The sequence below is a fragment of the Macrobrachium rosenbergii genome, chromosome 7 (genome assembly GCF_040412425.1).
Source record: "Macrobrachium rosenbergii isolate ZJJX-2024 chromosome 7, ASM4041242v1, whole genome shotgun sequence".
In the NCBI taxonomy this organism is placed as follows: Eukaryota; Metazoa; Arthropoda; class Malacostraca; order Decapoda; family Palaemonidae; genus Macrobrachium; species Macrobrachium rosenbergii.
In genome coordinates this window covers 44,782,976-44,808,025 of record NC_089747.1, presented here as the reverse complement: position 1 = coordinate 44,808,025, position 25,050 = coordinate 44,782,976, and the positions used below count along the sequence as shown (strand labels likewise).

Here is a 25,050-nt window from a genome sequence, read left to right as displayed (position 1 = left end):
GACGTGATTCCCCGAGGATAACGACTACCGACTTACATTACAACTTCTTAATCCCTTCCTCGACTGAGTTCCTCTCGATAATTTCTCTTCTAAGGGTTTCCTAAGGACGGGAGGAAATTTAGTTTTGCGAAATCTGTTGAATAGGAATTCAGCCCGTGATGAGTGTGTTTGTGTATGTATGTATGTATACACCATAGGATTTTCATTTCTATTCCGATGTTTATCAACAAATCTATTTCACAAATTTTGTTAGCATCTTTCTATGCTCAGCACATCAAGACCCTTCAAACATGGTTATGTTTGTGGGGCAAGGTCTTACAATCCACCTATAAAAACGCGTCCCACGGTCCGCTCAGTACTTCGTTTAGTAATCGACTAAGTTTCCTCCCTTCTCAGTTAAAAATATGAGAATTCATTACCAGTAAACTCTCTCATCAGAATCATCTACGTTTACATAATTTTGTACCTCTTCTCACAAAAAAACCCTCATGAAGTGGATTTCAGTAACTAAACAGTAGAAGACCTTGTTTATTGGTGTATTCCAAGCAAACAGAGCCCTTTCATCCAGAATACATGTTGTTGTTTTAAGTGAATCCATTGTCTACTGGGTCACGTATTTTAACACTCTTTTGCTTTAATTCTATCCATTTACCTTGCATTCTTTCCTCTTTTTTTGCCCCTGTCTTTTTTTTTGACACCTTGATGAACAATATGAAGGGATCGTTAGGTCGTGAATTTTGTGACTGGTGAACAAATCTGGCCCATTTGACTCTATTACCTCCTGAGCTCTTCAAAAGCTTCAGCTGCATTCTGCCCTTGGTTTTGTCAAAATGTTTAAATGAACAGAACTATATTGAAATAAATAAATAGATAAATAAATAAGCAAACACGAGAAGCAAATAAGAGGCTAATTTCTCTTGGCATCACTATTAGAAGGTAAATAGTTAACCGTTTCGTAAAAATCCCCATAATTTGATGCTCACTGAACCATGATCAACATTATCATCATCCTTAATATCTCGCCTAAAACGTCCATGTTCAGTTCCATCACTTGTGTCTTTCTTGTGCTTTCACTTCTTCAAATCTCCACTCATCTCCATCCTCCCTTTCAGAGCTCTCATCCAAGTAGAGTTGTTTCCAGGGTGGTGTGAAGGACGTGCCCCCGTCATCATTACCTCATCTCTAATATGAAACTTCTGCAGTTTCCCTAATGGCATTATTTCTCACTCTATCCCGCCATCTGACACACAGCATTTTTATGGCTCTTTTTTTCTTTACATAGTTTCACTGTCATATTATGATGTGGATCCACATAGCAATATATATCGTAATATACAAGTTTATAATCATAGCATCCTAGAACTTACGTATTTTCCTAAAGGATATCATGTCTGTGATCCATATATTTAGAAGACACGGGATTTGATAATGTTCTCCGTGATGATGCTGTACCACGTTCATTAATAACTCCAGAAAAGCACTTGGGATGTCTTCTAGTATCTTGTTCAGTTTTCACATAATCCAATTTCATTCCCTTTCCCCCGTCAGTTTATTCAGACACAAATGACGCGACTCTCTCAAAGGTGGGTCTTACTCCTTCAGGACGCACAGCTTTAAGGTTGGTTCGATACCAGTTTAATTAATATGCTAGGATTAACTGCATCCTTCAATTGTATCCTAACTGATGATTAACCAGTTAATTGGAAGCGTGTACCGAACAACACGGGTGCAATGAGAGGTGTCGATTGGCCTTTTTTCCCCCTTGCAAAACAAATGAAAAGCTTTGGCTGTCGACTGCTAGTCAGATATAACTTGGTTTGAGTGTTGATGAAATAACAAAAGACAATTATGGTATTCCAATCATAAATCTATAAAGTTTGTGTGCTAAGATAGAGAATGACTCCCCCTTCGGATTATGTACGCGAGTTTACCCAACAGTACTTCCTTTTCAAACAAGACGAATGATTTGGTGATACTGATGAAATTATCTTATGTTTTAGGATAGTTATGATAAATAAATAATCTCGTCATAGCTTATGGTTCGGTCACATTATTCATGAACCATTTTTTTATTCTTAATTTAGTATCATGGGGATTTGTTCTCACTGCCAAGTAAAATATTTATAGAAATTCAAAGGAAGAAACCATTTTTTATAATAGTTTCTGTCATAAAAACAGCGTGCAATCATAGTTCTCACTAAATCAAAAGTGGTTATGATAAATTACAATACCATGGTAAAAATATTTTGTAATATATATATATATTATATATATATATATATATATATATATATATATATATATATATATATATATATATATATATATATATATATTTTATATTTCTTGCACTTGGATCTTACGGCTTTGTAGCGACAAGCGTATCCAAAAAAGTGCGAAGAATTCGAGAAGTTAAGGGGGCGTTGTGGTTATTACAATTACATATGTATCTATTGAAAGTGACCAGTAGATTCTACATATATATTTCAGCATAAAACGCAATACAATTGAGTGCCCACTTGGCTATGGTGAAGATGGGTTTACTCCAGCTCTAATAAATATATCTGAAAAAGACAGACATATGTATGTAGGAGAGGCAACAGACTTTTATCCTTCTCGTAGTCAGGTCGGCAACGTGAACCCGGGTTCGTTTCCCTCTACCGGACATCATAATATCTTCATATTTCTTGGACTTGGATCTTAAGGCTTTGTAGAGACAAGCGTATCCAAAAAAGCGCGAAGAATTCGAGAAGTTAAGGGGCACTGTAGCTATTACAATTACATATGCATTTGGTAAAAGTGACCAGTAGATCCTACACGCACACACACACACACACACACACACACACACACACACACACACATATATATATATATATATATATATATATATATATATATATATATATATATATATATATATATATATATTATAAGCAAGCAGCACACATACACATATCTTTAATGTAATCTAAATTAACAAGTGTGAGAGATGAAATCCAAATAAAATAAAATCACGCAAAAAAACAGCTGTTATCACTGATTCCGGAAAGCCGTATAATACAGCCCGGTTAATTAATGTCCACATTAATTCATTCTTTAATAGACCACATTCTAATTTTCAACCACAAGGGTGAAAATCCTTACGATTAACGAGGACCCACGACCATTAATAAATGAAGCATGTAATTTCTTTAAACACGTCACTTGAAATATTTTACCAGTTGCGCAATGCTTACGTATATATATATATATGAAATATTTTACCAGACACACATTAAATATATAAATATATATATATATATATATATATATATATATATATATATATATATATATATGTATATATATATATATATATATATATATATATATATATATATATATATATATATAATATACAGACACACATTAAATATATATATATATATATATATATATATATATATATATATATATATATATATATATATATATATATATATATATATATATATATATATATATATATATATATATATATGTATATATATATATATATATATATATATATATATATATGTGTGTGTGTGTGTGTGTCTGTGTGTGGCTTTACACGCGCAGTGATCATTTACCTGCATTTTACGAGTTACTCTTCAGCCTCTTCCCAACATGAATATAAAAGCACCGTCAAGTATTTTAAATAAAAAGCTCTAACTATATACCGACTAAATTCAAATGGCGTTCCAAGTTACACTGCACACTACAATTTCCCTACAATTACCAAAGTTCGAGCTGCAACTTCTCTCAACTATTCTACCTGTAAACGGCCAAAGTAGCTGAAGAAAAATTGAATATGGTTCGTCGGTAGACTGACAAAGTTCTGGGATGGAAGAGCTGCGGTGTGACAGACATTTGCGATCAAAAAAGATTTTTGTTAATGATGGAATTTTAGGAAAAGGTACACAGCTTTCACTTATATTATATATATATATATATATATATATATATATATATATATATATATATATATATATATATATATATATATATATAAACAGACAAACAAACACGCATACACATTATACATATATATGTATATATATATATATATATATATATATATATATATATATATATATATATATATATAATATATATATATATATATATATATATATAGAATGGATAACCTAAAAAAACAAGACTGATTTAAAGACACGTAATGCAAATGAATAACTAAATAAACAAATAAATGAACTGAATATACTGACACAACAGAAGAAATGTGCTAATTCTGAGATAATAATAATCTATGATTATATTCGTAAATGGTAGCGTATTTTTAACACGTCTCTCTCTCTCTCTCTCTCTCTCTCTCTCTCTCTCTCTCTCTCTCTCTCTCTCTCTCTCTCTCTCTCACTGAAGAACCTCTAGCCCTGAATGAATTAGATGAAACACCTTGTTAATAAAGAGCTTTTGAGCCCATTCTTCTCGGGGATGACCTCATTATCTCTCTCTCTCTCTCTCTCTCTCTCTCTCTCTCTCTCTCTCTCTCTCTCTCTCTCTCTCTCTCTTCTTCCCGTATCCTTCCATCCTCATTTTCACTGGTTTTACGCTTTATAGGTGGTCCTCAAAATGTTTAAATCAAACTACACTATAGTTAATCAGATTTAATCTCTATTTTGAAATATAAAATAATCTGTTTTGCTTATAATCTGAAAGAATATATATAATGCCGAGATGGTGGTATGGGATTCATTATATACACACACACACACATATATATATATATATATATATATATATATATATATATATATATATATATATATATATATATATATATATATATATACATACATATATATATATATATTATATATATATATATATATATATATATATATATATATATATGTTTATATATATAATGAATATATATATAATGAATATATATATACATTTAATATCTCGGCATTAAGTGATCCCATACCACCATCTCGATGGACTGGAAATTTACCCTCTGTGATTGACATATCTCTTCTCAAACAACTACTGCTATCGTTTCGTTGCACTTCTGAGCCTCTGAAGCGAAAGCTATGGCAACCATACCATTTCCATTTATAAGTCTAATTTCATAACGAAAGATACATCATTATAAAAATCTTGAATCTGAATGAGCACTGTGCAAAGCTTCTGAATGAAGATTAAACCATTTGCATAATATATTTTGCTCGTACTGTTATTTCAATATGTTACAGTTTAAGTGTAGATATGAGAAATATTGTTATACATTATTTCTGAAAGATTTTTCTCCCTCGATGGCACTGCCTCCTCTATTCTAGAACAGTGGTTCTCGAGCTTTTTTGGCCCATACACCCTTTCACCATTTGTCAGAATGTCATTCACCCCTCCTTTCCAAAATTGTCTGCCCCAAAAGGTACATTTCAAACAGTATGCAACAAAATACTAACACAAACACACAATCTATTGAGAGAAAGCTCAGCGTGACCTGTCAGTAGTGGGAACCGATGCACACTGCGTTTTGTGTGGTCCTAGAGCCAGTTTGAGCCTGCCAATCTGTGGTCACAATCTCCCCCTTGAAACTCTGAATTCCCCACTGCCCTGGTTGAGAACCACTGTTCTACAGTATCTAAGAAAAAATATTTACTAAGGGTCATGCTGACTTAATTCAATGAACGAGGAAAGAGAATCAATAAAAAATGAATAATAGAAATTGATACTGGTAAGCGATGTCTCTTATTCGTATTAGCTTTAAAACAGAGAGATGGTTACATAAACGCCTGAAGTAGCCTATCAAAAAATAATTATGGAATGAAAATAATGAGAGAAAATGAATATATTCTGGTAAGATTTTTTGTGAATGTTGTAGGACTGAAAGTGAGAGAAAGATTAATAACCCTCTGAAAAATCAAGCGATAAAAAACACAATAAATTCATTGGTACGGGTTTTTTTTAAATACAGCGGGAAAGTAAAAAAGAAAGAGAGAATAAGAGAAACAGAATATGACAGAGAAAGAGAGAAAAAGAGAAAGAGAATATGCGAGATGAAGAGAAAATTAGAGAAACAGAGAATAAGAGAGAAAGAGAGACTAAGAGAGGACAGAATAAGAAAGAGAAAATAAGAGAGAAGGAGAGAATAACAGAAAGATAGAATAAGAGAGAGAAAGAGAGAAGGAGATAATAAGAGAGAGGAAGAGAGAGAAAGAGAGAATAAGAGAGAGAGAAAGAGAGGATAAGAATGAAGGAGAGAACAAGAGAGAATAAGAGAGAGAAAACGAGAATAAGAGAGAGGAAGGGACAATAAGAGAGAGAAAGCGAGAATATGAGAGAACAAGAGAGAGAAAGAGAGAATAAGAGAGAGAGAAAGAGAACAAGAGAGAGAGAAAGCGAGAACGAGAGAAAGAAAAGAGAAAATGAGAGGGTGTTGAAACTGTCATGAAAAAGCCTCCATTGATAAACCTTTCCACGAGACCTTCAATTCCAGCCGGATTTTTCATTGCGTTTCCTTTCCTGGCCTTCCGGTCGCTTTTCTTTTTTTTCTCTCTTTTTTTTTTTTCATCGGGCAGGTTAGAGCAACATCGACCCGCGATATAATAGCGGTCGGGGAGTAATGAGGTCGAGATTTTAAACGAGTAGACCGAGGGGGCATGAGTGGGGAGGAGTGGGAGTGTTGAGAGAAAGAAAAATGAGGACAAGGAATAGAAGTCAGCGAGGAGGAGGGTGATGGCAGAGAGAGAGAGAGAGAGAGAGAGAGAGAGAGAGAGAGAGAGAGAGAGAGAGAGAGAGAGAAAGGAACTAGTTCTGGATGATTTGTATGGAAGGAAGAAAGGGTGTTTCAGTACGAGGAAAACATTGGGAAATGACAACTGATGAAGGTAAGAAACGCTTGAATGGATTAAGACCACATAACCTTGGGTCTGATAGCAGGAACAATTACGGGTGAATTTATTTGTTCTCTTTTAGTAAGCGAGAACTCTTCTTTCTGTATTCCCCTTTACCTTCTCTTACTTCTTCCTAACGAACACCTTAATATTCTTTGGAAGCTCGATTTTCAAGTCAGTGGTCCCTTGTGGTGGGCTAGTTCCATACGAATGGGGGTCACCTTCTGAATAATAATAATAATAATAATAATAATAATAATAATAATAATAATAATAATAATAATAATAATAATAATACACAAGTCAAAACAGTCTATGAATAAACGAGACAGGATGCAAATAACCCAGGAGAGTCTGACGTCTCGTGTCATATTGGTCTTCCTCGAGAATCAAAGGCTGGAAGGTTCCCTTTTGTGGCGAATATCTCGCTTTGTCTGTCTATATATATATATATATACAAAACTTTTATTTGACCGATGCCTTTCCAGGACCTGGCTTCGAGTGTGAGGGCCCTTTTGTAAGTGAAGTAGGCTTAATGATGGCTCCTCCTGCGCGAGCCAGGCTCTTTTGGGCTCCATTGTAATGGAGGACGAAGACAATGGCTCTCGAGTTTGACCTCAGGGTGATAGACATCCCTTCTGTTCGGCCACTTGGCAGCTCTGGAAGTGGCGCCTGGTGGGTACGCTGCCGGCAGCTTCTGGGACTCTGGGGCCACTCTCAGATCAAGGTCAACAGAGCCGTTAAATATTAGGTCACATATCCGAGGGTGTGCTCCGCCACCAAGGGTCCGTCCTCTCAGTGCGGTAATCGGCAGGAGCCTTTTCCACGTCGTTGGGGCCAAACCGCATTTTTTTTTAATATTCCGTGCAAAAATTCCGAGGACATCCGATATTTTTCATTTTATTTTTTTTCTCACTCTGTCTGTTTGTCTGTCTCACACATACAGTGTATGTATATATATATATATATATATATATATATATATATATATATATATATATATATATATATATATATATATATATATATATATACATATATATATATATAAAATATATATATTATACACAAAACATATTATAAATATATATGTGTGTGTGTGGTTACCGGATTACTTGGCTAATTAAATGACGGATTAACTACAACATTTGCTTCTTAAAATCTGTTTATGATGCATGTTTGACACGATGTCCTAGATATATAATTTTCATTCTTCATCTGGGCAATTTTTTTTTATTTAGCCTTTTATGTCATCATTTAAATTAAATATGAACTATGACGCAAAAGTCCATATATAAGATTATGTAGGGAGGCCTGTTCGTTTACAGAGCAAAGGCGGGATATAAGGAACAATTTAAGGAAGGTGACAGGGTAAGAAAAAGATCTGCTGTTGTGAAGGCAAACACAGGTCTTGGAATATACAAAGGGAATATGATATGAACTCCTTATTTTCTGGAAATTACACAGAAAACTCGAATAAAATGAAAGAGTTCTTGTTGAAGCTGTCGAGATGGGCTGTGTACGTCACATATTTGACGTAAGAAGGAATGAAAAGTTGAGACATGCAGAGAACTCTAGAATTGGAGAAGGAGAGGGAGCAATGGGGTTTCAGACGGTCCGGTCATTTGGAGAGAATGGAGGTTGATTCGCTGGAGATAAGCGTATAGAAAACTTAAAAATGATTGAACAGATGGAGTGGAAGAGACGTTGGAATAAAAGGACTTTATAATCATGAAACAGGATATACTCACTGCCGAGGATCTTTCAATGTATGTGCCTGAAGGAACTAACGTTAAGAAAGTTCCTTATACAGAGAGAGAGAGAGAGAGAGAGAGAGAGAGAGAGAGAGAGAGAGAGAGAGAGAGAGAAAAGTGATTACAGGGCCTGGTCGCCATTAGGCTGGAGCCCTCCGGGAAGACGGTAAGAGGCCCTCGGTAATTCTTCGATTAATGTGAAGTCGAGCTGCAGGGTATGAAATCTCCCGGCTTCAATACCAGATGTTCATTACTCAGAAATGAAAATATTACGTTTTAGTTTCTCATTCCAACACTGAACGCACCCCTCTCTCTCTCTCACTCCATTTCTTTACACATGCGAACACACACGGGCATATATATATATATATATATATATATATATATATATATATATATATATATATATATATATATATATATAGAGAGAGAGAGAGAGAGAGAGAGAGAGAGAGAGAGAGAGATGTTCTTGGGTAACTGCAATAACCACAAGTCCTTATATATATATATATATATATATATATATATATATATATATATATATATATATATATATATATATATATATATATATACATATGTGTATATACATGTTATTATCACTGTTTCACATAAGACATATATATCTAGGCTGTCAACCTAAGCACTGTGGAATTCCGGCCATTAGCGTATAAGATGGTGAAAAAAAAAAGAGTTGGAGTGGTTGGACAGCAAGGTAACAAGGGATCCACGAAATGAAGTAGATGAAATACAAGGATCTAAAGGTTGCATTAATAGTTACAGAGGTTTTACGACAAGAATGAAGAAAGGAATCCGGAATGGAGGTTAAGTAAAAGTATAGCCTTCCGCAGTGGGCTCGGTCAAACTCAGTACTTACAACTCTGAAAACGCGAGTTCAAACCTCTTATTTCCTTCAGTGACAGCGTTCGTCTAAAAATATGCAAATAAGCAAATCATTCACAATACGAAAAGGAAGGAAAAATTAATATTCATCTGTGATGAGTAGTGATTTTTCTTTCGTTTTCATATTGTAAATAATTTGCATATATTTTAGACTTTACAAAAAAAAAAAATGTACCGTTTCGTCTAAAAACATGCAAATAAGTACTGCAAATTCTTCACAATATGAATGACAAGAAAAGACTTATTATTGATCAGTCATGATGAATAATCATTTTTTCTTCCGTTTTCAATTTGTGAATAATATGCATGTTTTAGGCAGTGCAAAAGACATTTCCTGAATCGAAATATAAAATTTTGCGAAGCATTCGCCATGTCTTTTATGCCGCCTGTGTATGTCCTATCTTCACGGCTGCGTTATAAGAAGCGTAAACTTCGAGACGAAGAAAAACAAGTAAAAAATGCACAGAAGTTTCTTCGGCGCAATCGAGTTTTCTGCACAACCGCTACAGCGTATAATCAAGACCACCGAAAATACATCTATCTTTCGGTGGTCTCGGTATTATGCTGTATGAACCGCAGCCCATAACACTTGAACCACGGCCCGGTGGTGGCCTATATTATGTCGTTGCCAGAGCACGATTATGGCTAACTTTAACCTTAAATAAAATAAAAATTACTGAGACTAGAGGGCTGCAGTTTGGTAGGTTTGATGATTCGAGGGTGGATGATCAACATACCAATTTGCAGCCCTCTAGCCTCAGCAGTTTTTAAGATCTGAGGGCGGACAGAAAAAGTGCGGACAGAAAAAAGTGCGGACAGAATAAAGCGCGGACAGAATAAAGCGCGGACGGACAGACAAAGCCGGGAGAATAGTTTTCTTTTACAGAAAACTAAAAACTTAAACTATGTCTTTTTGGGCTGTCGAATATTGTACTGCTTAATAAGATTCATTCTTCCGTTACATGCTGTCTGTTTTGAGTGGTATTTCTACCTTAGATTTCTCTTTTTTTCTTAAATTTGGTTGCAGACGGTTCAATAATCCATTTCCTTCTTTGCCTTCCAGGTCGAGTTTCGTGGAATATACAAAATTCCCCGGAATGACTCTGAGAATATGGATGACCTTCATCTCTTTGGCGGCGCTCTGGCAGACGAGCTGTGCTTATCAGAACGAACCAGGTAATTAAAAGTTCTCATTCCCACTCAACCGCCTTCTCTAATTATTGGGGAAGATCTAAAAAAGACGGGAGTGAAATTATTTGTTTTTCTTACTCAGCTCTACAAGTTTAAACTAAGTTCACTTTTTGGAACACTCACAAATTGATCATGATGTAGGAGTTGTTGTGTTACTTTTTTACCAAGTTACACACACACACACACACACACACACACATTATATATATGTGTATATATATATATATATGTATATATATATATATATATATATATATATATATATATATATATATATATATATATATATATATATATATATATATATATATATATATATATACTATATATATTTATATATCAGTATTTATATATCAGTAAGCCATAATGAAACTGATATTTCGCTGTTAAACTTCTTTTGCATCGTGTCTCTGAATAAAAGTATCACTTTCCATAATTTTTGTCATCAATACTTGTATGGTTACTTCATATTTTCAACCTCCATCTGATTACTTCTTTATGTTTTTTTTTTTTGTTTCTCTTCCCTTCCTTTACCCTTTCCCTTATCTACCCTCGAGCTATTGTCAACAATCCTTCTCAGCCACGCGCCAACTCTTCATGACACAGAGCCATCAAATTTGTCTGTTGTTGACATAATCTTTTCTGTCAACTGGCTCCTTCGTCTCTCATCATCTCGAGTGGGGGACTGCTATGTAACCTGATCTGACTGTTTTTGTTCTACCCCTCTTAAGTCACCACCATAAGCCCTCTCTACTTATAATCCAATGTTTTCGCCTCTTTTCTCAGATGGCTACCACTCTTCTTAATTTTTTTTTTTTCATTTTCAGTACAGTTCACTAACAGAACGCTTGAAATGTCTGTTGTTGCTTGGTAATTATTCTTTTCTGAACGTTTGACAATGACAGGATGAACGAAAGTAAAATGGGGCACTTGTGCAACGGCTGCTCCAAACACAAAATAAAAATGCTGATGCACTGGTCTTATAGAAACTAAGTTATTTTTATAACTGTCATGGATTACGAAATTTATATCTGTGTACATCTTGTCGCAGGAGCAAAGCTAGAACTTAGACTGGCAATTAACGAAGGTTCAAAGGATCAAACTATCTTGCTGTTTCAACATTAATTGTCCTTTAGTACACACCAACAATCCAGTTTCCCCACAAAATTAAAAAAAAACTTTTGTAAAAAAAAAAAGCCATGGCATGAAATTGATTTTTACAAATTTACTGGATTCAAGGGCCCCTTCTGAAAATGCCCAGTTATACTACGGCTTAATTATTACACATGTGTTAATGACGAGCATTCAATATCAATGAAAAACAAAAATACGGAGTTATCAAAGCTTCTTTAAAAATTATGCCAAGTTCCTCACATTACTCCATATCATAAATCGTCACTGTATCCTCACACACACACACACACACACACACACACACACACACACACACACATACATATATATATATATATATATATATATATATATATATATATATATATATATATATATATATATATATATGTGTGTGTATATATATATATTTATAAATATATATATATATATATATATATATATTTATATATATATATATATATATATATTTATATATATATATATATATATATATATATATATATATATATATATATATATATATATATATATATATATATATATATATATATATATATATATATATATATATATATCACATCCTAATACAAGATGTAGATTAGTTTTGTGGAAACAATAGATAATGCACTTCCTTGTTAACTGTGAACTGTATTGGAACACTTCTGTTCTGTGACCTTGCTAACTGTGATCTGTATTGGAATGACCTGCCATTTTCCTTTCCAGCCTTCATCGAAGGTACAGAGAACCCACAGCGGATGTGGGACCCCGAGAAGGGCAACATTTTGGGCCAGAGAGGCATTGTGGTCGCCAGTCTAGAAAACGTCACAGTGACCAACCAGACTGCACAGATTGGCTCAACCACCTTCTTGCACTGCCACGTCAGAAATATGGCAGATAAGCAGGTTTGTCGAGTGGAAGTTTCTACTTACTAACAGTCGTTTTTCTTACTCTTCCCAAAGTCGAGATGGTTTTCGTAAGACTGATTTTCTCATTTCTAAACACGGATTTAATGGCATGTTTCCTTGTTGCAGGAGAAGGAAAGTGTCTTCGTCTGCTGTGGTCACTGAAAATTTGCCGCTGAAAATGTCGTGTTATATACATTTTATTACGATCTTTCTTATAGCAACTGATAGCAAAGATGTGTCGGGAAAAAATTTAGAATATTAATATTACATATAACTGTAGGTTTCAAATGTATAATGAAATATATATATATATATATATATATATATATATATATATATATATATATATATATATATATATATATATATATATATATATATATATATATATATATATATATATATATATATATATATATATATATATATATATATATATATATATATATTAGTGTAGGAGTCAGAATCAATCCATACTTAAAATCATCAATGAAGGGCAGAGGACACACAAATAACAATCTGACTTTATTCCAACGTTTCGTAATTATCGGATTAATTACATCATCATATTTAAAATAAGAAATAATACTTTGTAAAATTAAATAAAAATAAAGGCTAAAAATTATTCTACAAAAATTTACAAATTTACACAAACATTAAAATTAAAGAAAAAAATTTTAAAAATCACTCATTAAAATGAATTAACAGAATAGACAGAAACTAAAATTGAAAAACTATCCGTGAAAGGGGTTACAGAAACGTTGGAATAAAAGTCAGCTTGTATATCTGTTTGTCCTCTCACCTTGATTGATGATTTTATATATAATATATATATATATATATATATATAAATTTATATATCTATATTTTATATTTATATAAATATATATATATTTTATATATATATATATTTCCCCTATATAAAAATAAATATATAAATAAAAATACCTGTACTTTTCCCTAACGAATCTGTGGGCTCTTGGTAGACAATAACATCACTAATCAAGGTACCTTTATCCTATATGAAATGAATAATTCCAAATAAGAAGAAACTGTTGCTTATAGACACAAACAGCAATATTCTGGATTTATAAGCCTACCACGGTTATAAAATGATGAGGCATTCATCCCTTAATTACCAGGTAGAAGAAGAAACGTAAATAATGTTAATGAAACAGATATACGAACTCTCCCTGAAGTATTCTTTAGGTTGTCACGTAGAACAACAAATGATGTTGGTAAAAAAGGATATTCGAAATTTCATTCATCTTTTTCTTTTTTAGGTAAACGTTGGCATTTACTTTCAATATGAGTCTTTTCTTTCCCCTCCCTCCAAAAATAAATAAATAAATAAATAAAAAGGCCCCCTTTTCCCTGACAATACACACGAACATTGCAGCATCATTTCCACAGAAACTTTCTAATCATAGGAATGAGTCTTAGAAATGAGTCTCAGGGACACTCTTTTGCAGGTGTCTAGTCAGTCTGCTTCAAATGGTGGTGGTGATGAGTCCCAGGAAGAATTATTCAAGGTTTGTGCTACGCCCAGTTCACTGTTCGTATCGATGTATCCAAGTATAGCACCAACAATACCACTATGGGGGTCTTCTATGTCTTACGATTCTATTTGTTACGTTTCTTGTCCGTCTTCCATTTGTGTTTAATAAGTGATTTTTATCCGGCTCATTGGGCTAGCAATTACCATGCTGTTAAAATTAATTCATTTCGATGGATTCCACAATGTGCTTTCAATTGTTTATTTTATTATTATTATTATTATTATTATTATTATTATTATTATTATTATTATTATTATTATTATTATTATTATTTGGCGCAGATGTTCGTAATGTGACTCTCTGTTCTTTTTCGTTCCCCTTTCACAATTTTGGTCTCAAAATCCCAGGTCCCATTATAGTACTTGGCGTGGGTATTTTTAATTAAACCTTACCTAATACGCAACTTTTTGACGTTTAGCATGCTGATAAGGCTTACTTCACAGAACAAAAAGGATTTGGCTACGAAACTAACAGTCAGAAAATTGAGAGCTGTCACCCAGCTGCCCTTTGTAGCAGTCATTCATGTTATTCATACACGTACAAAATTTCGACCACGCTCATTGGCAACTTAGTGTTCACGATCGCCCCACCAAGAGGACGATGTTCAAACAGGGTAAATGTATTATTATTATTATTATTATTATTATTATTATTATTATTATTATTTTACAATAAGACCTTCAGGAAAATTTCGCTGAAAATAATGACACGCATGTTTCACTCGTGTCTGAGTAAAAATGACCAGAAAAGGGACAGTCTGATTGATTCGACAAATGTAAAATGAATATGTTGAGAACCTCAGTTCAAAGATATCGGGTGTGTGTTGTGCCTATCAGATGACACCGCCATAGTTATTTTACCCAAACAGGAAATTAAAATTAATCAGGAATAACAAGACGCCTTTCCACGCTTCTCATCGAGTTTAACAAGATAATAATTATGTAAATTAATATCAGTCTGGAGGTACTTCATTATGCAAACTAATACTGGCCTTGAAGTATATTCTGGGACCTCCGTTCGTCAAAACTGGACGAAGAAAGACACTGTTTCCTCACCCTTCACATGTTATTGTCTATGTTCTTCACATGTCTCGCACATGTACACATTCAACATCATCTGTGATTCAGTTACATTACCTTTCACAGCCTTGCTTTCACGAGAAATCTCTGGGTACTATGACATCATTCATACATCAAAAGCACTTTCTCTGGAGACCAGGGCATGCTCCAAAAATTTGAGGGGGCGTTGTGTCCAAAATCGTTTCTTTTATGTTCAAAGAGTATGCCATCTATAGGAGTTAGAGCTGCTGATTAGGAAGGATATCAGGACATTTAATATGTATCTATTACCAAACAAGTGTCCAATTCTGTATACGCGCACGTTGGCAATCATTTCCCTTAATAAAAATTTACTTGCGACAATTATACAAGAATTATACTAGCAGGAAAACTCATACATACATACATACATATATATATATATATATATATATATATATATATATATATATATATATATATATATATATATATATATATATATATATATATATATATATATATACTGTATATATATATAATATATATTTGTGCATGTATGTAAGTGTTGCTTAAAACTGTAAAGACAGTTACAGAGAAGTAATATACATATAAAAATCAAACAAAAGGGGAACGGAAGATTGTTTAATTTCTAAGCAGTGTGCACTCCTTTTTGAATAATAATAGCTGTGGTAATAGACAGAAAACTATATAAGGAGTTTTTTCGCGCTTAAGGGATACAGACTTATTTAGGTTCCTGCTCAGCCCAGAAGGACAGGGAGTGCCCAACTCTTTACAATAGGATCTTCTTTGGTTTCCGTGACCATTGTGACAGATATTTATAACTGTGTGTCGGTATCATTTTGCCGTGTATCATAAAACGTGGTACTTCTCGTGACAATGAATTATGGAGGGCACTTCTTGGGACGAATTCACCAGCAAACACCGAACTCACTACAACAAAGTCAACAGCCTTCCTTGCATTATTTTTTTCCTCCAAGTAATACACTGTAAACGAAAACGTCCGCTTTGTCCCAGACCTCAGCAACGTTGCACTCATAGAATAATCCTCTTTGTTGACCAACAGGTCTCCTGGATCCGAAGGCGCGACTACAACGTCCTGTCCTCTGGTCTCCTGACGTACAGCCGTGACCAGCGCTTCAGCGTCGTCAGGCCCGAGGATTCGGACGACTGGGCCCTTCAGATCAAGTTCGTCCAGGAGAGAGACGAAGGTGCTTACGAGTGCCAGGTGAGAGAGGCCAAGAGTATACGAACCAGTTGCTCAATTGCTTTTCTAATTTTATGCAGTTTTCAGCTGACGAGGTTGGTAGGTTTGTAGTCTCAAGGTCCACAGTAATTCTCGGTTGGTAGGTTTGTAGTCTCAGGGTCCACAGGAGTTCTCGGTTAGTAGTTTGTAGTCTCAAGGTCCACAGTAGTTCTCGGTTGGTAGGTTTGTGATCTTAAGGTCCACAATAGTTCTCGGTTGGTAGGTTCGTAGTCTCAAGGTCCACAGTAGTTCTCGGTTGGAAGGTTTGTAGTCTCAAGGTCCACAGTAGTTCTCAGTTGGAAGGTTGTATTCTGAAGATCCACAGTAGTTCCCGGCTGGTAGGTTGTAGTCTGAAGGTCCAGTAATTCTCGAATTGTAGGTTGTAGGTTAAAGCCACAAACTTCTCGGTTGGTGGATGGAGCAAAGGTCCTCGGAATGCTAACTTGTAGGTTAAAGGTCCACAGAACTTCTCGGTTGGTGGATGGAGTCTAAAGGTCCACGTAACGTCTCGGTTGGTAGGTTATATCTAAAATTCCACATAAGTTCTTCATTGGTAGGTTGTAGTTGAAAGGTCCACAGTAGTTCTCGGTTGGTAGGTTGTGGTTTAAAGGTCCACAGTAGTTCTCGGTTGGTAGGTTGTAGTTTAAAGGTCCACAGAACTTCTCGGTTGGTAGGTTGAAATTTAAAGGTCCACAGGACTTCTCGGATGGTAAGTTGTAGTTTAAAGGTCCACATTAGTTCTCGGTTGGTAGGTTGAAATTTAAAGGTCCACAGGACTTTTCAGATGGTAAGTTGTAGTTTAAAGGTCTACATTAGTTCTCGGTTGGTAGGTTGAAGTCTAAAGCCACAGAACTTCTTGGATGGTAGGTTGTAATCTACAGTAAAGGTCCGCAGAACTTCTTGTTGGTAGGTTGTAGCCTGAAGGTCCACAGAACTTCTCGGTTGGTAGATTGAAATCTAAAGGTCCACAGAACTTCTCGTTTGGTTGGTTGAAATCTAAAGGTTCACAGAAATTCTCGGTTGGTAGGTTGAAATCTAAAGGTCCACAGAACTTCTCGGATGGTAGGTTGTAGTCTAAAGGTCCAAAGAACTTCTCGGTTGGCAGGTTGTAGTCTAAAGGTCCACAGTAGTTCTCGGTTGGTAGGTCGTAGTCTAAAGGTCCACAGAACTTCTAGGTTGGCAGGTTGTGGTTTAAAGGCCCAGTACCTCTCGAATTGTAGGTTGTAGCCTAAAGGTCCACTACCTCTCGAATTGTAAGTTGTAGCCTAAAGGTCCAGTATTTCTCCGATGGTAGGTTGTAGTTTAAAGGTCCACAGTAGTTCTCGGTTTGTAGGTTGTAATATAAAGGTCCAAAGTAGTTCTGCAACTCACTGCAACACCTGACCATCGAATTTGACGCATTCATTTTGGTTAAAGAATGTGTTTTCAAACGAAGGAAATATAATTTTACGTCATTTCTTGATTTTTGTGATGCACTTTTTCTTTACACTCCAAAGGGTAAGGACTTGTTGAAAAAAAAATTAAAATGAAAAAAATGTTATGGAACTCTAATCAATAAAGTTCATTTAAACAAAAAAAACTGTTTGCAGAAATTGGTATGTTTTTATAGTGATATATAATATGAAAATTTATACATATGAAAATTATATATATATATATATATATATATATATATATATATATATATATATATATATATATATATATATATATATATATATATATATATATATATATATATATATATATATATATATATATATATATATATATATATATATATATGTATGTGTGTGTGTGGGTGAGAGAGAGAGAGAGAGAGAGAGAGAGAGAGAGAGAGAGAGAGAGAGAGAGAGAGAGAGAGAGAGAGAGAGGGGGGGCAAAGGAAATGTGCAATTGATTACTTACTATGTCTGCAAGTTTCTGTCAGAATGTTCTGTTGAGTAGACTTGCCATTCTAATAGCGTGCAGAAACTCCACAAACTTTTGAAACACTTCGGTTTCAGTAGTGGATCAGCCACTGAGGGCAATTTTCCAGAGTCCAATTCCAAGGAAAGAACATAAAACCATATCCACGAGAAACTCCGGGAAGCGCACCCTCTACTTGGAACATAAACCACAAAAGTCAACCCTTTCTTGACTTCCTGACATGTTAACCTCGAGCCTCAGCATAAGAAGCAATACAATGAAACTAAGTCGCGCAAATTCATTCGCCAAGTTTGGTAATTGTCTGGATATGCGGATTTTTCCGCAGAACTCGGGCCATTTTCAGCATTCGCTACGCGACGAGGACCTCGACAAAATGCTCCGTTTTAAAAGCCGAGATATAATGTGCCGAAGTTTGGGAGAGCTTCAGCGAAAAATGGAAACGAAGTTAAGGCACTTATAGCAGTTCTAAAGAGTTTAGGGAACTAAATACGCAAACACACACACACACACTCTGTATATGTGCGTGAACTTGCGTGTGTTATTATACGTAGAAGTGAAACGTGGGTGTGTCATTCAAGAAGTCTTTTGAGTTTGTCAAAGAGCATTTTTTCGCCGCACGTTTCTTTTTATACTATGTAGCTCTCAGTCCCATTAAAAAAGAAAACAGAAAATGAAAGAATATATTATCATAACGTGCCTATTACGTAGTTCGATAAAAGACGTATGGTTTGTCATTTATATAGCAGATATCTGTCTTAACATTACTCACTACTTTGCTGAATTACGTAACTGACATAAGAATGCGGCCAAACAACCAAAGGACATTGTGATTTATTGGAGCAGGGGAATGGAAGGGGAAACATGTATAAGAGTATATGAGCAACGTGATAATTCCAATGATATATATTTCATTATATATATATTTATAAGCAGTCCTCCATAGCTTTGCTTTTCTATTTAACTATAGCTCGCTCTCACACAAACGTCTCTTCTACAAACGCAATGACAACACAAACCCAGAGAGAGAGAGAGAGAGAGAGAGAGAGAGAGAGAGAGAGAGAGAGAGAGAGAGAGAGAGAGAGAGGAAAAATCAAACCTCATCCTCATGGTAAATACTTAATTCATACATCTCACTAGACAGAGAAAGAGAGAGAGAGAGAGAGAGAGAGAGAGAGAGAGAGAGAGAGAGAGAGAGTCAAACCTCATAGATAAAAAAAGACTGGTAAATACCTAATTCTTACATATCTCTAAACACACACACACACACACACACACACACAGAGAGAGAGAGAGAGAGAGAGAGAGAGAGAGAGAGAGAGAGAGAGAGCAAAAATCAAGCCTATTCCTTACAACCAGAAAAAGAAAACATAAAAATACCACAACATTTCAGAAGAGCCATCTAACCCATAGATCTCCTCCCAATGCCCAGGTATCCACAAAGACGGGCAGATACGGATACCTGGTCAACTTGAAAGTGGTCGTGCCGGAAGCCGTCATTTCCGGCGGTTCCTCAGAGCTGCATGTCCAGTCGGGATCAACCATTTCCTTGCTCTGCATTATTCAAGGGGTAAGTCTCTCTCCCCACACACTTGCGGAATTCATGAAGGAAAGTGTCTCTTTTGCTAATAGATATTTTATGATTTGGTTAAATTTTCAATTTCTTTTTTATCATTATGATCAGTTAAATTTTATGAGTCCAGTTTCATTCACTTATTTTAGAAATTTAACTTATATTAAATTAAGATAATAAATAATATTTTAATTCAGTAGTATTTGAATTCAAACGTCAAAACTCCATATTTTGACGGTTGCATTATATAAAAATTATTTAAATAACAAAACTGAACTCGAATAGTAATATATGAAAAATATTTATTGTGCTACAAATAATATTGAAAAATATAAATTAGCAGCAGGTCTGTAAGACATTACACTGCGATATAAATATAAATATATATATATATATATATATATATATATATATATATATATATATATATATATATATATATATATATATATATATATATATATATATATATATATATATATATATATAGATTTATATACATTACTATGGATTTTTTCACATTATACAAATATTAAACTACAAATGTCGTTTGATATCCAATTCAGGCTACTTTGGGAATATCACCGAATGGTAATTATAAATGATAAATGATATGGCATCTAAGTGACTCGAACACCCGACAGTACCAATCAACGACTTCCACTCGACTGGAAGTCCTTGAGGCTTACTGTCGGGTGTTCGAGCCACTTAGGTACCATATCATTTATCATTTATAATTACCATTCGGTGATGTTCCCGAAGCAGGGCGAATTGGATATCAAACGACATTTGTAGCAAAATGTTTGTGTATATACAGTATGTATATTTATATAAAATATATTATATATACATACTATATATATGGTTATATATATTTTTTCCATAAAAAGGCATAATTATATACTGATAGGAAAAAATCGTTCTTCACTAAATTAATTTCCAGCAGAATTAGTAACTTAGCGGACGAAAATAATCTTTCTTAGTATCGCAATAAAAAGTTCTGTCATAAAATTTACATTTATTACTAGATATATATATATATATATATATATATATATATATATATATATATATATATATATATATATATATATATATATATATATATATATATATATATATATATATATATATATATATAACACCTAAACACACACACCTCCTGCCGCAGAGCCTGATCCCGCCGCAGTTCATCCTGTGGTACCACAACGACAACATGATCAACTACGACCAGTCCCGAGGTGGGATCACGGTCACCATGGACGACTCTGACTTCACCTCCTCCAGGCTCACCATCAGCAACGCCAGTTTCAAGGACTCTGGCGTCTACAACTGCAGTACCAGCAACACGAAGCCGTCCTCCGTCAATGTTTACGTGTCTGAAGGTAAGGAGAGAGAGAGAGAGAGAGAGAGAGAGAGAGAGAGAGAGAGAGAGAGAGAGAGAGAGAGAGAGAGAGGCGGGTGAGGGGGGACTTTATCGAATTAATTTCATTGCCTTTATGATTTCGTTATTGTGAATGTAAAGGTTACTATTGTTGTTAAGGTATCCTTGACGAGGTTAAAGGTGAACCGTTGTTGGCACGATATATATATATATATATATATATATATATATATATATATATATATATATATATATATATATATATATATATATATATATATATATATATATATATATATATATATATATATATATATATATATACATACATACTACATATATATAAAAATTTATATAAATACATAATATAAAAATTTATATAAATTTATATATAAAAATATATATATAATTATATATATAGCATATATGCAAATAACATTAAATATCTAATTCACTGTACCTTGAAAATAACTTACAACCAACATCAATTTTATCTGAAATGTGAATCTCTCAGTTTTCATTATTTTGGTCCACGTTATTCCCAAGGTATAGCAAATCGTAAAGAAAAGTTCAGTGTGTCTTTATATCTATTACTGTGCTGTTTTACAGCTGACAGTAAATGTTCCCCTGCTGATATCATTTTAACCAATGGTGGGTGCTGAGTATGAGGCTCTACCAATCATAGGTGGCTTCAGTAATATCGGCTGTGGATATTTACCCCCAGATGAAATCAGTCCTGTTGACTGAAAGCGTCCTAGCCTTGCAATATCCGAGAGTATGAGGGAATAGGTTGAATGCTTGGTCAAAGCACCAAAATAATATTCATTATATGAGTGGGAGTTCGGAAATGTAGTACATGAGGGTGTATTAGAGAGAAGCCCATTCTGTATAATATACGAGTGAGGGTAATAGGCTTGGAGAGGAAATTAATCTGCTACGCTCATTATTAATATATACGTCGCGAAGCTAATAATTTATTCGTGCTTATGTGCATGGCTCTATATGTACCTGTATGTATATGTATATATATAAAATATATATATATATATGTATATATATATATATATATATATATATATATATATATATATATATATATATATATATATATATATATATATATATATATATATATATATATATATATATGTATATATATATAATATATATATATATAATGTGTGAGATAAAAAATGCTTATATGTTTACGAATGAATTTTAGAAGGCAATGGAAGAGTAACGTTTTGTACCCAATATTGATTGGATGAAATTCCCAATGTGTACATGTATATACACTATACACATTTCAAATAAGTGGCGTTATAAGAGAGAGAGAGAGAGAGAGAGAGAGAGAGAGAGAGAGAGAGAGAGAGAGAGAGAGAGAGAGAGAGAGAGAGAGAGTCTTCCATATGCAGTAACTGCGTATTTAACTATGTATTGTCTTATTCATTTAGTTTCAATTCTCATTAAATAAAATAATTTTCAAAATGTTACGATGCAAAAATTACTAAACAGACTTCATCCATTAAAAGTTTAGATACTTAACATTTACATTAATGAAAGCTCCATTTATGCATCGCATAAAAAAGTTCTGTGATAAAATTTATATTTATTACTGTGCTGTTTTACAGCTGACAGCAAATATCCCCTGCCGATATCATTTTAACCTATGGTGGGTGTTGAGCGTGAGTTCCCACCAATCATCATAGTAGTTGCCTCAGTGATATCGGTTGTGGATGTTTACCGACAGACCCATGTATATGCAGTACACACACACACACACACATATATATACATATATATATATATATATATATATATATATATATATATATATATATATATATATATATATGTGTGTGAAATTTTTTATTATCACCGTGATTTATATACAATCATGAAGCAACAAATGTCGCTTAATATCAAATTGACGCTACCTGGGGAATATCCCCGATGGGAATTATAAGTGATAAATGGAATTTGCCGAGTCTCGAACCCAAATGGACTGGTACTGATTTCCAGTCGACGTTCTACCCAGGTGGGCAGAACGTCGACTGGAGTCGCTGATAAGTATTTGCGTCGTGGGTTCGAGACTCGGCAGTACCAGTCCATTTATCACTTATAAATTCCTTCGGTGATAATTCCTCATCATAGGGATATTCCTGAGGTAGCGTGAATTTGATATTGCGACATTTGTAGCTTCATGATTGTATGTATGTGTATATATATATATATATATATATATATATATATATATATATATATATATATATATATATGTAATATGTAATATATATATATAGTGTGTGTGTGTGTATTCACAGATGTATATATAAAACTGTCGTTTTCTTTTGCCAGGTGACAAGACAGCTGCAATCCAGCGCCTGGGCTCAGGAAGCGGAGGAAATCTGCTCCACGGAGTCACCTCCTTCTTCTCCCTCCTCCTGACTTTGCAACTCCTCCTGGCTCTGTGCAACCTCATCGTCATTACAGGCACCTGATCCTACTGAGGATAATCTCAAAAAAAAAAAAAAAATACTGGAATTGTAATACTTTTGCCATGATTCCCACCCCACCCCCCAACAAAAAAAAACCGCTCCAGTTCTCCCCCTTTGGAATCCCCGCGTTCTCCAACAACGTCCCCCTCCCCCACCACCACACTCCCTCTCTCCCTCATTCCCGGACGAAGCGAGACTCCTCTCCAGTATTCTGATAGATAATATAACTGCAGGAAAAGAGCGGTTGTTATCTTGTTCTGAATCGCTCTTCGAATGCTGTTGACGTTCCTGAAAAAATACAGAGATTTATAGCAGGTAAACAGATTCTTTTCATGTATGTGTAAGTAGGTGTGTGGAAGTGTAGGTGTCTGTGTCTGCGTGGGAACTCCACACCGTGAAGAAAACAGGCGTTTGTCTTCAAGAGCAGCCTGTTCTCTCGTGTCCAGTTAGCACTTCCAGGCGGCCTAGACAACTGAAAAAGAGAAATATTGGCATATCAGTGTTGTTGAGGCTCTGCTCTAACAGAGCATCTCTGGACGTAAAGCAGACGATTTTTACAAGGCTTGGAAACTAGGCCACAGAAAAAGAAAGAAGAAGAAGAAGAGAAAAAAAAAAGTCTGTGACCAATGACTCTGGACTTCGGCCACAAAGATCGAGTCCTCAGAATGTTGTTCAGTTCGCTGGTGGTGATTCTCAGCGACATTTCAACATTTGCCCGCTTCGTGCCCTCAGGAGGAGGCGCGGCGTGGCAAAAGTGAAACAGGGGTGTTTATACCCTTGCAAGGAATGGATACGGATTACGTTTCGAGCCCTTCGTACCGGTTTCAAAAACTGATGGTAAGAAAGGGAACTTGTCTGTGTAGATTTCTATACATCAGTCCTGCTCATGATATTATATATATATATATATATATATATATATATATATATATATATATATATATATATATATATATATATATATATATATATATATATATATATATATATATATATATATATATATATATATATATATATATATATATA

General features: G+C 34.3%; 1 protein-coding gene across 1 annotated transcript in view; it reads left to right on the top strand.

Annotated features, from left to right (window-relative positions):
• LOC136840353 (lachesin-like) overlaps positions 1 to 24,153 on the top strand; it is a 91,864-nt gene extending 67,711 nt beyond the window's left edge. The window contains exons 2-7 of the mRNA XM_067107046.1: positions 10,608 to 10,720; positions 12,596 to 12,774; positions 16,461 to 16,622; positions 19,999 to 20,136; positions 21,311 to 21,524; positions 23,882 to 24,153. Of these exons, the coding sequence (XP_066963147.1) occupies positions 10,608 to 10,720; positions 12,596 to 12,774; positions 16,461 to 16,622; positions 19,999 to 20,136; positions 21,311 to 21,524; positions 23,882 to 24,024 (949 nt within the window). The 3' untranslated portion in view covers positions 24,025 to 24,153. The remainder of the gene's footprint in view (positions 1 to 10,607; positions 10,721 to 12,595; positions 12,775 to 16,460; positions 16,623 to 19,998; positions 20,137 to 21,310; positions 21,525 to 23,881) is intronic.
• Positions 24,154 to 25,050: the final 897 nt, after the last annotated feature.